Source organism: Ornithodoros turicata, chromosome 5 (genome assembly GCF_037126465.1).
Source record: "Ornithodoros turicata isolate Travis chromosome 5, ASM3712646v1, whole genome shotgun sequence".
In the NCBI taxonomy this organism is placed as follows: domain Eukaryota; kingdom Metazoa; phylum Arthropoda; class Arachnida; order Ixodida; family Argasidae; genus Ornithodoros; species Ornithodoros turicata.
In genome coordinates, this window is record NC_088205.1 from 64802989 (window position 1) to 64818132 (window position 15144).

At 46.1% G+C, this 15144-nt stretch overlaps 1 protein-coding gene and 1 long non-coding RNA gene across 2 annotated transcripts in view; one reads left to right on the forward strand and one right to left on the reverse strand.

Moving 5' to 3' along the window:
* Window positions 1–15144, reverse strand: part of LOC135394585 (FRAS1-related extracellular matrix protein 2-like) — a 263630-nt gene that overhangs the window by 96117 nt on the left and 152369 nt on the right. The window contains exons 16-19 of the mRNA XM_064625401.1: window positions 14642–14725; window positions 13390–13657; window positions 12155–12369; window positions 11383–11533 (exon numbers count right to left, since the gene is read on the reverse strand). Coding sequence (XP_064481471.1) covers window positions 11383–11533; window positions 12155–12369; window positions 13390–13657; window positions 14642–14725 — 718 coding nt within the window. The remainder of the gene's footprint in view (window positions 1–11382; window positions 11534–12154; window positions 12370–13389; window positions 13658–14641; window positions 14726–15144) is intronic.
* On the forward strand, window positions 3840–7472 carry LOC135394589 (uncharacterized). Its single transcript, XR_010422947.1, has 4 exons — window positions 3840–3962; window positions 5373–5437; window positions 5512–5579; window positions 6382–7472. It is a non-coding gene; the product is annotated as an uncharacterized LOC135394589 (long non-coding RNA).

Sequence of the window (15144 nt, forward strand, 5' to 3'; positions counted from 1 at the left end):
TGATGGCCACTAAGTACTTCTATAGTAGTTTAACTATAACTACTAACTACTTCGCGATAGAGTAGTTTAACTAGTAGTTCAACTACTTTTCAAGGAAGTAGTTAAAACTACTTCTTTAATTACTGCAATGTACATCTATAACTACTTCACGTTGTCCATGAACACCAATCCCTTGTAGTGTTATTGGACACCTAAATATGAATCACAAGCAATGATAAGCTTTGGCTCAAGCCATTGCTACGATCGTCAAATACGAAGCTTACGGCGGGATTCTTTCTGTGCCTACGCGATAAACTAATTTGCAGAATTATTTCACAGCAAATGAGGCTTCACTAGAAAAGCATTAAAAGTGAAGATTTAGTACACATGCACGACACAATTGCTCTGCACCTCCGTTCTCATCAAACAAGTAGCTTAAGGTAAAAGTCGGGAGCACAATCGTGCCGTAAATCTCGTGGCAAAATCGGAAGTAGTTGGCGCCTTCAGTAACCTAACTACTGTAGTTAACTACTTAAAATAGTAGTTTAACTAGTAGTTGCCAATACATTTCTGCAAGTAGTTGATAACTATTTTTTAACTACAATCAGGTAGTTTAACTACTGGCCATCACTAGGTAAAATACATAAATAAATAACAAGAGAGAGAGAGAGCAATATGATAAGAAGACAACTCGCTTTGTGTGCAGTGATTCAAATTATTTGTTGTCTCACCCTACTTACAAAAAAGAAAAAAAAAAACAGAGGGAGAAACACGATATTGACAATGCGTACACGCTCTGTGTCTGGTGTGTGACTTGAACCTCGTTTATCCATTACCCTTCCTTTGCCAGAAACGCGTACGTAGTGCAAAAAGTGAATGTATACGCACTTACCGAGGTTAAATACCAACACTTCTCGCTCAAACACTTCACTAGCGTCGCTTATAGCAACGGACATTGTCATAATCCAGCTTAGCTTTCGACCTCTATACGATCCGAATCCCACGAGTATTACGTTAATTTCATTAAACCCATTAAACCGCTTTCACGCACTGTCTCGTCTACTTATGGCGACGACGACGACGACGACCGTCGTAGGAAAGTCCCTAATTAGGACGCTGGAGGGGAAAAGAATTGTTCCCACCATCGGAACCACCGGGTTTGAAGATTTAATGTCAACATCAACGACAGACGATGACAAATAGCTTATACTCCATGCCTTCGGACTCGCTGGAGACAGAGAAAAACAGCCTCAACATGCTGGACAAGAAGGATCCAAAGGTTCATGACCGCAACAAGATTTCCGAAACCGGAATTACAATAGTATTGCAATTAGTGTTGGGACTACAAAATTATAGTGTATATTTCTTGCGGCGTTCGTCAGAGGATTTTAATACACTACTCGCAACTAAAAAATCACATGTCACGGTATTTTATACATATCGCGGTGTGAAAAGAAGTACATTTTTTTTTACTCCGTAGACTCGAATGAATAGTGTAATATAGCAAAATATTCACCTGCAACAGTATATTAAACAGAACACACCCTCCTGAATTGGAGTTTTATGTTGTGTATGCCATTTGAAATGGTGCTGGGACACGTCATTTAGAAGAGTATTACAAAAACTCCCCAGTCATCATGATTAAAATAAAGTTGTTGTTTTTGTCTCAGAAACGCCTCTCTGTATATGGCGTAAAAACCAGCTACCGGAAACGGAAACGAGAAACGGTAATTACCGAAATTCAACAGGAAACGAACATGGAAACGGAAACAAAATTGTTTTAGTTTCCACTACCAGAAACCGAAACGGAAACGAAATTCAAAAGTGGTAACGTTAACGGAAACCAAATTCGCAGGACGTTTCCCTCAGTGTTTTTGCGTGAATATGAATATTATATATATCCGCACTATTCTTCCAGTCATCATTCATTCATTCGTTTATTTTCGGGACTTTCTTTCGTGTTGAGCCCACTGCGCAGCAAGATGGACGCGAAAGTTTTGGATGACGTGTTATTTTTGCGCACGAGCGGAGACTTTTGAAGCTTAAAAGCATGTATTTCCGCAACCTCGAGAGGCATCTACTTGCGGTGTATAAGATTCGTGACGAACTTTGCATTAAAGTCTTTAGTGTTTGTGTTTGGTGTGGCTGTCCTTTTGCATCCATCATGTAACTAGAATATCTGACATGTAAAAGCCAAAACCAGACAGCACGAGTTCCGGATGAGAAACAGAAACCAGTACCGAAATTACCTCGGAAACGGAAACGACATTCTTAAAAGGAAACAGAAACGGAAACGAAAAGCCAAGTTTTTCAGTAACCGGAAACGGAACCGGAAACAATAATATTTTCGGTAGCCAACCCTGGTAAAAACCTACACAAAAAAGATGTGTGCCACAGGGCAAGACATTTACAGCCGAAAGAGGTGCAAAAAGATACTGTTCCATTCTATTCAACAGCTAAATAATGGCGACTGAGCAGTGGCATTAGTTGATGTTGATATTGAAAACAATAAAGAAAAATAAAAGGGAGAGAATAGTTGGACAGATACATACAAGAACTCTCGTATATAACAATGCTCTTTAATTATTAAACTCAGAACATTATCTTAGACTAACAACACAGTTTAACAAAACAACTGTGTACAAAGTCACTATTGTATATGTACAGGTACAGGTTGTCGCAACACGTCCTATGTACAGGGCAAAATCAACGTTCACATAATTCACGTTCAGTATAACATGAGTATAGCTATCGTGCAAGCAACACAAGTAGAGGAAACGTTAAAAAGCGTATATCTTGTGACACAGACGGATATCGTCGCGATACGGAGAATCATTTAAACTCACTCTCACGGGCTAACAGAAAAGGCATGTGGCTTTCTCAAACCTCTTATGGAATCACACCTAGTGCTGTGAAGGTATAGGCATACCAACGCTATATGTACGGGGTGTGTGCAGATAAAGTAGCCCCACATCTGCCTACTCACCGCACGAACTTCCGGTGGCGCACGGCGATGCACTTATGCGGTCAAAGTCAACAAAATAGTCGTGCTAACTAAACTCTGCGAAAGAAGAAAGAAAAAATAAATAAGTAAACACGGCTTCGCAAACTTTGCTTTCCGTGCATGCATTTCGAGTGGGGTGTGGCGGTCTCCTCTCAATTGCATCCAGCTACCGCTGGGGGTGCCACCTATGCGCAACCACGCGCCTCTCGATTGCCTGGTCGAGTTCGCAAACCACTACGCTGCGCTGGCAACGGCTTACCGACGGCTTACCAAAGGACCTCATTCAACAAACGGAACACGCACTCACTCTCTTCAATTCCACAATTAAATTTCAATTGATTTGCATTACAATAATGTAATCCATACCCTCTCATCACGCATCCTCGACACAGGACGAGGCAACGGCATCTCGTGAACCGTGCACACAGAGCAAGGTTTTTGTGGCTATTATTTTTGAGACGCAGAATTTAGTTCGCACGGTTGTTTTGTTGGTTTTGTACCGCGTAACTCTGTCGTCGTGCGCCACTGGAAGTTCGACAGCTATGCGGGCAACTCGTTACATGCGCAAACGTGGGTATACTTTACCTGCACACACCCTGTATACTTTGTGTTCAAAGGGCATGTGTTGTGCATAATGTGAGAATTCACGGCAGAAAATAGTCTTATCTTTGTCGCGATGGAACCAACAGTACTCCGCATAGCGTAAACTGAACCATATCACCGGGACACCAGACCGATTAAAAATATCTTATTGAATTCATCTAGTACATGGCGATTGTGCTACTCTCGTAAGCCTGCATCAGCAACCTTATCATATACTGACGGTTGCGTGGGTTATCCTCTTCCGCATTCGCAACAACGAGATATCTATGAGGCTAGTATCAGATCTAGCAAGCGGGATACGTTCTAGCTACTTTCTTTAACAACCGAGGCACAGCCTAGCACCACGGATCAGCTGAGACATCAAACTGTAGCAGCGGTGAGTGAAACGTCTCGATAAATATTGCGGTTTGTACACAGAAAGGGGCGCTAAAGCGCAAAAATTTCTCGTCGCGGTATCGAAGATGCCGTTGCCTTGACACCAATACAAAAGGTGGGATATTCGTCCGCTGCGTCTTCCTGATTTATGAGCGGGAGAAACCACAATGTACGTTTTCTGCGTATTCACAGGAACGACATCCCCGCAGAATATTCTCGAGGAAGAAAAAGCAGAAGACCGATAACGGGGCGGATGTTCCTCCTTGTCTGATGTTGAGCATTCGCAAAGGGGCAGGGATATGGCCGGTAGTAGCGTACTGCGCACATAACTGACGACGCCATTGACCCTGTTGTCTGTTATGAAATATCACATGGCTGCGCTGCAGCATATTCCCAATGTTTAGAAGAGCACGGAAAGACAAGTCTTTCGGCGCTCAGGTGACAGCAGAAAGCTATGACGTTTTAAGCATCTTCCGCTGGAGTATTCTTGAGAATGTCGCTCGTGTGAATATAAGGTTTTTCTCTTCCTCTCCTTCCCAAGAAGCGCGACAGTGCGGAGAGGCCTCGGATCCGTGTTTTCCAATAATCGTCTTACACGCGATGATTGGACAAACCGTTTGAGGAGACCAATGGGAACTCGCTTCGCATTGCAGGCCTTCTTCAGGAGGAGCGGGAAAGCGAATAAACGAGCGACTAACGACGACGACGATGTAACGGATGACTCCCGTTTGTGTTCGGGTGTCAAGACAACGGCATGTTTCATTCCGCGAAAGAAATTTTTGAACTTTAGTGCCCGTTTAAAATTAAATTCAAAATTTCTAATGAATACCAATTATAACGTTGCCTGGTTGGAAGTTCGACACATTTCGTGAGGTCACGCATGGTCGCAGTGGAGGGTAACACGGTCTTTCATGCATTCATTTTTAAAAAGGTAGGTACAGCGGTCATTTGGTCATGTCTACGGGCTTCAAGAACACTCCTAGGGGCAAGATAATGACGCAGGTCCATGAGAAAGGGAGGCTCGGAATATGATTTAAACCCCGTTGATGTTGGGTATGATCAACACCACCTAGATAAGCAAAGTCTGGTCGCTTAAACGACGTGAAGTGATCATGAGGACCAATCGCGACAGTGCTTTCGGCGGCTGTAGCTATGGAGTCGCTATCAGCCGCATGAGAAGCCAATGGTAGCCACAGAAAGCTGGTGCGTGAGACCATGTGCGGCGATTGGCTGAAGCAGACGACATCCTGAGTTTATATGGCGTTGTGGCGCAGGAGTGAGAGGAGGCGCCTCTGGTCCATTCAGCGCACGAATAACTGCAAAGCGGCTAGTAAAAATGTCTGTAAAAAAAGCCATGCTAGGACAGAGAGCCTCACTAATGTGTTTATAAATTATAAATGCACATTTCTAGGCTTGGGAATAGCTTGAAAGCAGGTTGTGCGTACGCAATCTGACGTCTGGAGAAACTACGACAAGGTAAATGGTGTTCCGCAACGTGTCCCTTACGTCTTGCGAGATACTTTGTTAACTTAAGTCGTTCATTGTTACAGAGCGTCGAACTGGGCCCTTCTAGTTGACCTTCTGGTCAGACAAATGGGATTCCAAGTGGATGTGAAAGGTTAGGTGCATGTTTCAACATGAATGTACACGAGACAGCAAGCATATAAGCAATATAAGCCGTACAGATGTATGCTACACGTAATCGTTGGTCGGTTTTGATGGAAGAAAAATGAAACGGCGAATGTCGCGCTCACGAACAGAACACTCCAGCTCCAGAGGGTACTCTAGTTCTCGAAAATGGAAGACGAAAGAAAAGAATTGAACAAAAATGGCGGTGGGCACTGGGACGCCAGAAATCGTGATCTGTATCCGTACCATAGCTTTCTAGTGGCATCCCAAAGCTGAAGTGCGTGCACAGTTCTCTTATTTCTTAATCAGCATACTCATGCTGTTGTTTCACGTGTTCTGCTACGGGAAACAATCGGGACTGATTATGAAAGCACATACTTAGAGCCGCGGAAAGTATTCTCTCAGGCTTGCCAGGCATGTCGAGGCAAATAACAGCAATGCTGCGGGTCGCACAAATAAAACACCGTACAAGGCTTTGTTGATTCAATAACATTGCGTTTCATAACCAGTAATAATGGGCCTAACGAAAGGTTCTCAGCTTTACATAGTGTTGCACTGCAAATGCAGGACTTCCCTTTCAAATGAAGGCCATCGATCACTGGCTTCTTAGCATGACTTTACTGCGAACAATGTACTTGGAAACCGAAACCAAAACCAAGGTTCTGTGAAGAAAATGCGTTATTCAGCAGCATTGTTATTCTCTTTGTCCTCTGTGGCCAATTCTTCAGTGGCTTTATCTGTGCCTTCTTCAGCAGCTCTTCCTTCAGCGCCTGTTTTTACGTTGTCATCAGTAGGTCCTGTGAGCTCTGGAGCATCGCTAATGGACTGCTCAAAGTCGTCGGCTGATTTGTAGGTGGTCTCACTGGTGTCACCCGCCGCAACCGCTGATTCCTCATCTGGCGGAGGACTGTCGGCTTGGGTGTCGTCTTTCCTGCTCGGTTCTTCGTCGTCGTCGCTCTGTGCGAATTCTCTGGGAGGTTCGTCCGGGGAGTCAATGACGACCGTCACTTTTTGTTGGTGAGGTGGTACGGATTGCTCAGTCACGGTCGCTGGAACGTCTGCCGTCTGCAAGAGAATCTGGATGAGCTCAGACAGAGAGAGAGACAGAAAAGAACGGCATGAGAACGAGAGAATGAGAAGAGACAACTCTGTCAGTGGTTCATGGTTGTGTCGTGACGTAAAGCCACAAATTACCATCACTATACGAGAACTGATGAAAGAAAGAAAGAAAAAAAAAGAAAATAAAAAGAACATACCCAGAATGGATTTATTCATGAAACAGTAAAATACATATAAACTCGAATACCACTCACCACTGGGGTGGTCCCCTCCGGGATACACCCACTTAGCCAGCCCACTTTCACTGTTTCAATGTTCGAAATACTTTTAGAAATTTTCTTTGGAATCTCCCGAACTTCTTCGTGTGAATCTCCCGAACGTCCTGAATTATTTTTTTCTTTCAACTGCACTTTGACTATTTATTTATTTTTGGCAAAAGGAAAAAAATAAAATAAACAAACCAAAAACAAAGGGGGTGTCGCCCCGGTGACTCAAAGTTCGGGAAGAAAATCGAACTGTAGCTAAAAATAAATCAGAAAATCTGTATTTTCGTGCGATGGAAACGACTGTGATTAGCCAGCTCATTACTGTTTCCAAAGAAGACTTCCAAAAATGTTCCGGACAATGGAAGCAGCCTTGGGTTTAGTGCATGGTTTTGGGAAGGGGACTGCCTCCATAGTGACTAAGACTCAATTTTTAAGTTTTTTAAAAATATAAATCCATTCTGGAAGCTTTTCTTGTCAGTCAGTCCTCGTATTCTAATACGATGAGTTCATTGCTGGATAGCTGTTTCTTGTTCGACTTTTCTGCTATGTAATCCGAAGCGTGTACTACATCTGTTGTTGATCAAGCCTTGTCAATTGGCGTTTTCTTATTCTCCACGGCACTTTGTAATGTGAGTCATCTCAATAATCTTTCGTGCTGCGGGTTCTAGGCATCCTTGGCTCCCTTTGCTGTAGAACTTGGAATGCAGGATCACATCGACGCAAATTAACGTCTTCTATGCTTCTCTGGGATAGCTTGGGACGAAGCGTCACAACCTAGCTCTTTAACGACGACCAACCCCGTTTTTGTGACTTCATCTCTTCCACTCCTTCTCCTACGAGGCTCCGCTCCGTACGTGGAAACCATCTGCCTAAGAAATCGCCCTCATGTACACGCCACCTTCCGACGAAACAAGGAAAGCTCGGGTTATTCCAAAAATAATATTTTTCGACAACGTTATCCCCGAACGCGCGCAGGATATGGCGTGCCAGCAAAGCGGGGGAGACCATGAAAATCGGACAACACTGGGGCAGGTCATGGAGGTCCGGGACTTTGTACTCGCTCTGTTTATGTGTTGTTGGTGGGAGAGGAGCTTTGAGAAATGGTTGCATTGATATACGCGCTCAGTTACTCAAAACAGACAGAGGGCTCGAACGTGACTCCAAAGGCAGCACGGATGCAGAAGGCACGCGTTGAGAGGTCTGCGTAAGATGAGAAGCGTGCTGGGAACCTTGTTGGGATGCGTTAGAGAGGTGTTATGTAACATGATAGTCTAGCTCTTCGGGTGGTTGGGGGGAGGACGATATATCATGTAGATAAAGTATGCGCGAAGAACTGTTTGGAAAAAGGCCACATGTTTGCTGAAGATTTAATGGATGCCTTTTTGATGAACCACGCAGACCTCCAAGTGAACTATTATAGGTAATTTCTGGTCAATGATACGAAATTGCTTATTTAGTAATTAATGACAGCTAATGCACTGAATTGCCTGTAAAAAATCGAACTCACTGACAAAAATGCGGGTTTGCTAGAATCGATGATTCACCGCTTTATAGAACTAGTCAAGTGGCTATTCAGCGGCAGTGCTCCAAATATGTTGCGAGTTATGCATAACAAACGCAAAATGTATCGAAAAACGTATACTTGTGTTATGTTTTGTGTGTGTGTGTGTGTGTTTTGTATGTGTAGGCTGAAGCCTAGCGTTTCGCGCTTCGTGGTGAAGACAGTGGCTCCCAGTGCCCCTCCATGGTCTCTGTCAAGCCCAGTCACCCGCCTAACTGTCCCTGGCCTGCATGGAAGGAAGAGGGATACAACCCCGTGTGTCGCCAAGCAGCTTACCCTGGGCATGATGAATGACAGGTACACGGCGTCAACGTCGGTCTTCACTGTCGTGCCATCTACTCGGGATGGCTCGTCCTCGGCATTTTTCATTCCATCTCAGTCAGTCTCGTGTGGTCACCATCTTTCTCACAGAACATCATCTACGTGTGCCGACCTCTACGCCATTCTCTTTGCTATGCAAAAAATATCAGCCAGCCCAGCTCAGTCGTGGGTCGTCTTTACAGACTCAAGACCCGCGCTACAATGTGTGGCCGACTTGGGGATACGTGGGTCCCTCGGTCTTGTTGTCTTTGACATCCTCCAAGTTTATAAGAAGGCGGCCATTGCAGGGCACACCGTCGCATTGCAGTGGATCGCCGGACATGTCGGCATCAGCGGCAATGAAGAAGCAGACAGAGCCGCCTTGAGCGCCCATCAGCACGCAGCGTTTTCCCCGATAATGATGTCTTCGGGCGACCGAAGATACCTGCTTTCGACACTCACCGGCCCCAAGATGCAGGCTCAGTGGCAACACGACATAGCTCACTCCCTTCTCTCGGATGTAGACCCCACGCTTTCTCTCGTACTTCCTCCGCGACTACAGCGCCCTACTGCACTCTTCCACCGCATGAGGCTCAACGTTGCCTTTACACCTGCCTTTGAACACCGTCTCGGCTCCATCTCGTCTTCCCTCTGCCCCACATGTGGAGTGCACGGCGACCTCTACCACGTCATCCTGGCTTGGGCAATATCACCACGAGCGTGCACTGATGGAAGTTTCTATGCAACGTATTGACAAGCCGTCGTTCAACTTCGCAAAGATCCTCGGACCGTGGTCGAACGCTGCCCACCAGATGCAAGGCCTTCGTCTTCTTACGGAGTACTTGTGCTCCACCGGTCTGATGACGGCTCTCTGAAAGCCCCCATCATCATCCCCTCATCCGTTCCCAATGCGCAATAGGGCAGTGTATACCGCCTCAGCGGAGGTGAATCGCCCACCTCATCATCATCCAATGTGTGTGTGTGTGTAATATTTGTGCACTTTCTGTGGGAGTGCGAGTGTGGTTGTGAATGAGAGTATCACGCATTTAAGGGATCCACTGACTGAATCAATCCCAGTAACACAAGATAGATTTCTTTTTTACACAATATCTAGCGGAGATACTGTAACTGATCAATTATGTAGTCAAGCAGTTACAAAACAGATCAATTATGTATTGCTTCTCCGTAACGAGAGCAGAAGTCGTACTATTCAGAAATACTAGAAAACATTCAGAAGCTACAACGTGGGCAAAAGTAACTTGCAGTTAGTAAGTGCTTACGCATTGAGAAGTCAAAGCCAAACAAAGGCTTCTTACCGCAGGTATCTCAGAAGGAGGAGTCTCAGGACTAGACACCAACGGTGCATAGGTGGTGTCCTCTGCAGTTGCTTCCAGAGCAGCACAAGAGAGAAGACATGGCAGGAAATGCAGCAACATGATTCAGCGTGACCCTCGTGGGTCTTAACGTACACATGTCGAGAGTCATTGTTTGAGGGACACGAAATACAACCAGAGACCACGGACGGGAGCGCATGCTTGTGGTCTTTTGGTTGTCGCGGGTGTCCTTGTATCGGGCACACGTCTCACGGACCTCAAGAGCAAAGCTGAACAGAGCAAAGGGCAGCATCCAACCACAACTATCATGATTGGTATCGTGCGCGGTCCTTGTAACCAGGCAAGGCATGCATGTCACATGCCATGCAACTCTTCGACATGCGCATTGCAGACGGGCTGACCGACTGTTGCGATCGTGATCTCCGTTGACTTACCAAGAACATCATGGTCGCTGGACTCGCTTTCAGATCCCGAAAACTGACTCTGGTACTGGGCTTGTTGGGTTGATGGCAACTCCAGTTGGAAATCGTTATAAAGCACAGACACGGCTACAAGACAAACACGACGGTCTGCCACTACTCGAAGCATCACTACTTAGCACCTACTATACAGAACTGCTACTAAGCACTACGTAAAAGCAAAAAGCACTACTGAGGTTTACTACGTGAGATGCACGGTAGGACTGATAGCTTGCTCTTGCATTGTACGCGCTAATGGCGTGTGTCAGGGATCATACACTCTAAGCAAAGAGGAATTCCGGCAGGACAACCAAATATGGGTAATTTGGAAGTACGCTACGTACTTTTCAATGGTCAAATCGAAAAACGTTTCTCGAACATAGTGGAGGGAAGAGTGATTTACTAAACGAAACTTTCTGGAAGTATTGGAATTTTCGCAGGAAAATTCCGATCCTCCCCATGCGTCATTGTACGTCAGAGGCCACGTCGAGTGTACTCCTGGTGCCCTTATTTTTTATATTTTGCTTAGAGTCTATGAAGCTCAAAACGCAAAAGAAAGAACGAAATGTAGCAAAGCAATCGTCGGTGAGAACGGAAGGGTTTCTACGATTAAGGGGAGAAACGTCACCAGAAGAAAAGCATTCGTGTAGTACACTACATTACTCAACCATTTCCATGCATTACAACTACCGGGACCCAAGATATATACCAAATGAGGGCGAAAAGTGCCTTGAGGACAGTCCTGTCGTTATTTCTACCACTACTGCTGTCTTAAATGCTCTATTGCGACTGGAGTACCTCGCATTTGATTTACCTGCTGTTGGTCCTTGACTGGATTCTTCTTCGCCGCGTTCGTGGTCCGGGGTAGGCTGGGTTAGAATCACCTGTGAAGGGGGGTTCAGGAACGCCGGTTTGGGCGGTGTGTACGACGGTGGTGGGGGCACCGAATCCAATGTTGGATCATCCTGCAGAAATGTGCGAGGTACACAGACCAGGCTAGACAACCATGTATCTGTACTTCTTGCGCAGCAGCAACAACAACAACAACAACAATAAATGAAGAAGTGATGATGACAAGAAACAACAACAAACAATGACGTACTTGTACGTAAAACAATGAGTGGATGGTGACTGAAGCGCAATCTAGCGGCACTGCAACGAAGCTGGAGAACAGGGTAGGTTGATTTTTGAAGAACTTAGCCGAGGAACAGTGTACATGAGACAGAGAAGGCATAGGCACGAAGGTCGCTGCTTGGTAGCACCTGTCGTGCCACACAGCCTTAGTGCCTTTAAGTTCCATCTGTGCCGGTCTGTGTCTTCCCCGTCTCATGTCCCTTGTTCCTTGCGCTAGGTCCTTCAAAAGCCATGTACCAACTGGCCCAACGGTCCCACGCTTCTGAACAGATTTTGCCCAGATTCAAGCGTGTGGGCTGCAGTAGAACCAGCGCACAGTACGACAGCACGTGGGCTCATCCTAATGCGATTGACCCTGATTTTGAGGTTGGAGTGTCGGCAACACGCCACGCTAAGTTCGTGCTAATGTATGGAAATTGTACATAGGTTACGTGTGCCAATACAGAACCTACCATGGGTGTCCGCGGTTCTCCTGTCATCTTGAGTTCTTCCACCATGAGAGACGGAAAGATGCCAATCTGTCCGTTTATTTCTCCTTCCCACCATCCATCGTCGACGTCGTCGTGTACTACCTTGCGGAGGATCTGGATGACCTGCCCTTCCTGGAAGCTGAGCTCGTCGACACCCATGGGCTCGTAGTCGTAGATGGCGCGACAGAACATGGGAGCTGTAAGGGAGTTTTCGAGTGGTTGAAATTAGAGTAGCCAATGTAAAGCCAGCACAAGATGCTTTTTGAGTCGCGGTGTTTGTTTGTGGTGAGTAAAAGAAACGAGAACCGACGATATTTTGAAGAGGGTTATCTTGAGACGCTGAGGATAACTGACACGAGGACAATTTCGTCATGTCGAGTCTATGATGTTTTGGGTACAAGTACATGCAGCAAGTACACTGCAACGATCGTCGTCATCCATCCCTCGGCAAGGCTATAATCAGGACCAGGGCTATTGTGACAGCACAAGCACGGTACGAAGGGACAGAGGGACAGAATGAGCGCGTTTAGCAGGCTCTCGAACGTCCTTTCCCGGGTTCTCAGGGGAACGTAGGCTTGGTGTCTCCACGTAACTGTGTTTGTGAGGCTATCCGGAAGTCGAGTGCTCCGCACGCGCTCCACATAGTGAGCTTTCTTTTGTCGTCTGCATTCTGTAAACATGGCGAAGGCGGGATAATTGAAACCGCCAATCAAGCCCGCCGAACGGCGCGTACACCGGAATACGCGTCACGGGAAGGAAGTGGTACCGCTTTTCCCTGGCATGACACAACGGGCGCGCAGGGTGCACCCGGAAGTCGCTTTGGAGGTGCTAAGTCATCCCCTGAAAGAGGGAACGTTCGCAGAGCACCAAATTAACGCGCCCAATCGGCCTGCACCAGGGGCTCAACGTTCTTTCTGTTCATTTTGGAGCTGTAGTCCCTACACTTCTCCTGGCCATTCGTCGCAATGGAAGATTTCATATCTCTGATAACATGGTCCTGCCTATTACTTTGAGGGGGAATCGCAACAGTATAATGCCCTTTCGCACGACTACGTTTACGCGTGTGCCCCAATTCTCTTAAGCCACTAGCACGCCTGAAGAGTGGGTGCTGTCCACCACATTTCCAAGTACAGATCTGTAGATCTGCATTAACTACGTAAAGTGAGTGCGCTACAGCTGAGTAAAACTAAACGACACATGAAACACATGGTGTGTACCATTCTCCTGCTCGGGAGGCATGAGCGTCGTGGGCAGGTCCGTTGGCGGTGCTACCATCTCCTCCGCTACAGTAGTCATATCAACGGGTTGCTCTGTGACGACGTCTTCAAGCGGCTGCGTGTCATCGCCTGGGGGAATATCCTCGCTGGGTTCCATGCGGTAGTCAACGCTGGAGAAGGACTCGCCAGATACCCCAGCGGCCGCACCGTCGATGACTTCCACATAGTTCTGCGGGATGAAGCCTTCTTCGCCCCGGTAGTTGCGCGCCTGATAGTAAACATTGTATACCATATTATTTTTACAGAATCACGTGCTCATCAGGCCGTTAAAAGAATAAATAATGGAAGTGGTCACTTTCCACCTGCAGTCGTCGTGCTGATTGAACATGGCCAATTTCAACAGTACAAAGACTCTCACGGTATGAAAGACCGAAGCCCTGTTTATTAAATACCAGTTTAGGCATCTAACATTAATCCAACGTGCCTCAAATGGTGGTGACGCTGAGCTACGAGTTACGCGGGATAAGTGTAAAAGAGTATAATCTATGTATGTTCCTGCAGGTACTATACAAGTACAACTGCGTATTTGTATTTTTGCATTTGTATTTCATTTCACAGGGAAAAGGGGGTCAGGTACAAAAGGGAGAAGACCCCTGACGAGGAACCACGTACAACACTAGATGTGCATCTGCGGTTATTTGAACCAGGGTGAACCTACAAGCAAAGTTTCACAGCAAAAACGAGTAATAGAGAGAGAGAGGGAGAAAAAACAAACAAAACACCACGAATATACACATCCGGCTTACTTTCGTCTGCGTTACCAGAAACCGAAACGAAATCTAAGGGCGGTAGCGACAACGGAAACAGGATTATTGAATTAGTACTTCGCCTAATTTTGTGCTGATGGCCGCCGTCACATCTCCGGTGGCTAGTTCTTGTCGCGGGATTACCTTAACATAGCCAAACACACACGAGTCAGCATAAGGAACCAGCGCAATGGACGACCAATTGAAACAAAAACGAAAACAGGAACGAATTAGTGTTTCGAAAACGGAAACCTTGGAAAGTATCTTGGAAACGGAAACAAGAAGTCCAGTTTTTCCTGCATCACAAACCGAAACAGAATAGTTTCGATAACAAACCTTCGGCGAACACCACATACCAAAGTGTCACAACCTCCCTTCAGAACACTCTTGTCTTAAATTGCATCATCGTTACGTCCTCTTCTTAATGAATAAAGATGTGAGGTTACCTTAATCCAGCCGTCGCCATCGCCTTCGGATATAATCTCCAACTCCTCTTGTTCCACAAAGCTAAGCTCATCAGGGTTGGCAGCCTGCAGAGAACAGAAAGACCACAAACGTATCAATTCATGTTTTTGTATACATTCTACGAAAATAATTTTTAAATGTGTAGCGTGGAAAAGTAGAAAATTCAGCAGTCCGCTGAATGTGTGTCGAAGCAGAAGCCTCTGGACAGGGACCGCCGATATTTCGAACAGAAGCCGCGCGGACATTCAAGTATTAGAGGGCTTTCTGGATCCATGGACGCTTCCCGACTCCGACCAGCACCACCTAGAAACAAAGCCTGATCCCTTAAATGACGTGACGTAGCCATTAAGAGTCCGCCAATCACGACCGTGCTTTTGGCGGCCGTAGCTATGGAGACGAGCAGTCATCAGCCACATGGGAAGCCACTGGTAGCCACGGAAAGCCTGTGTTTGAAATCGTCGACATCGATTGGCTGACATCCTGA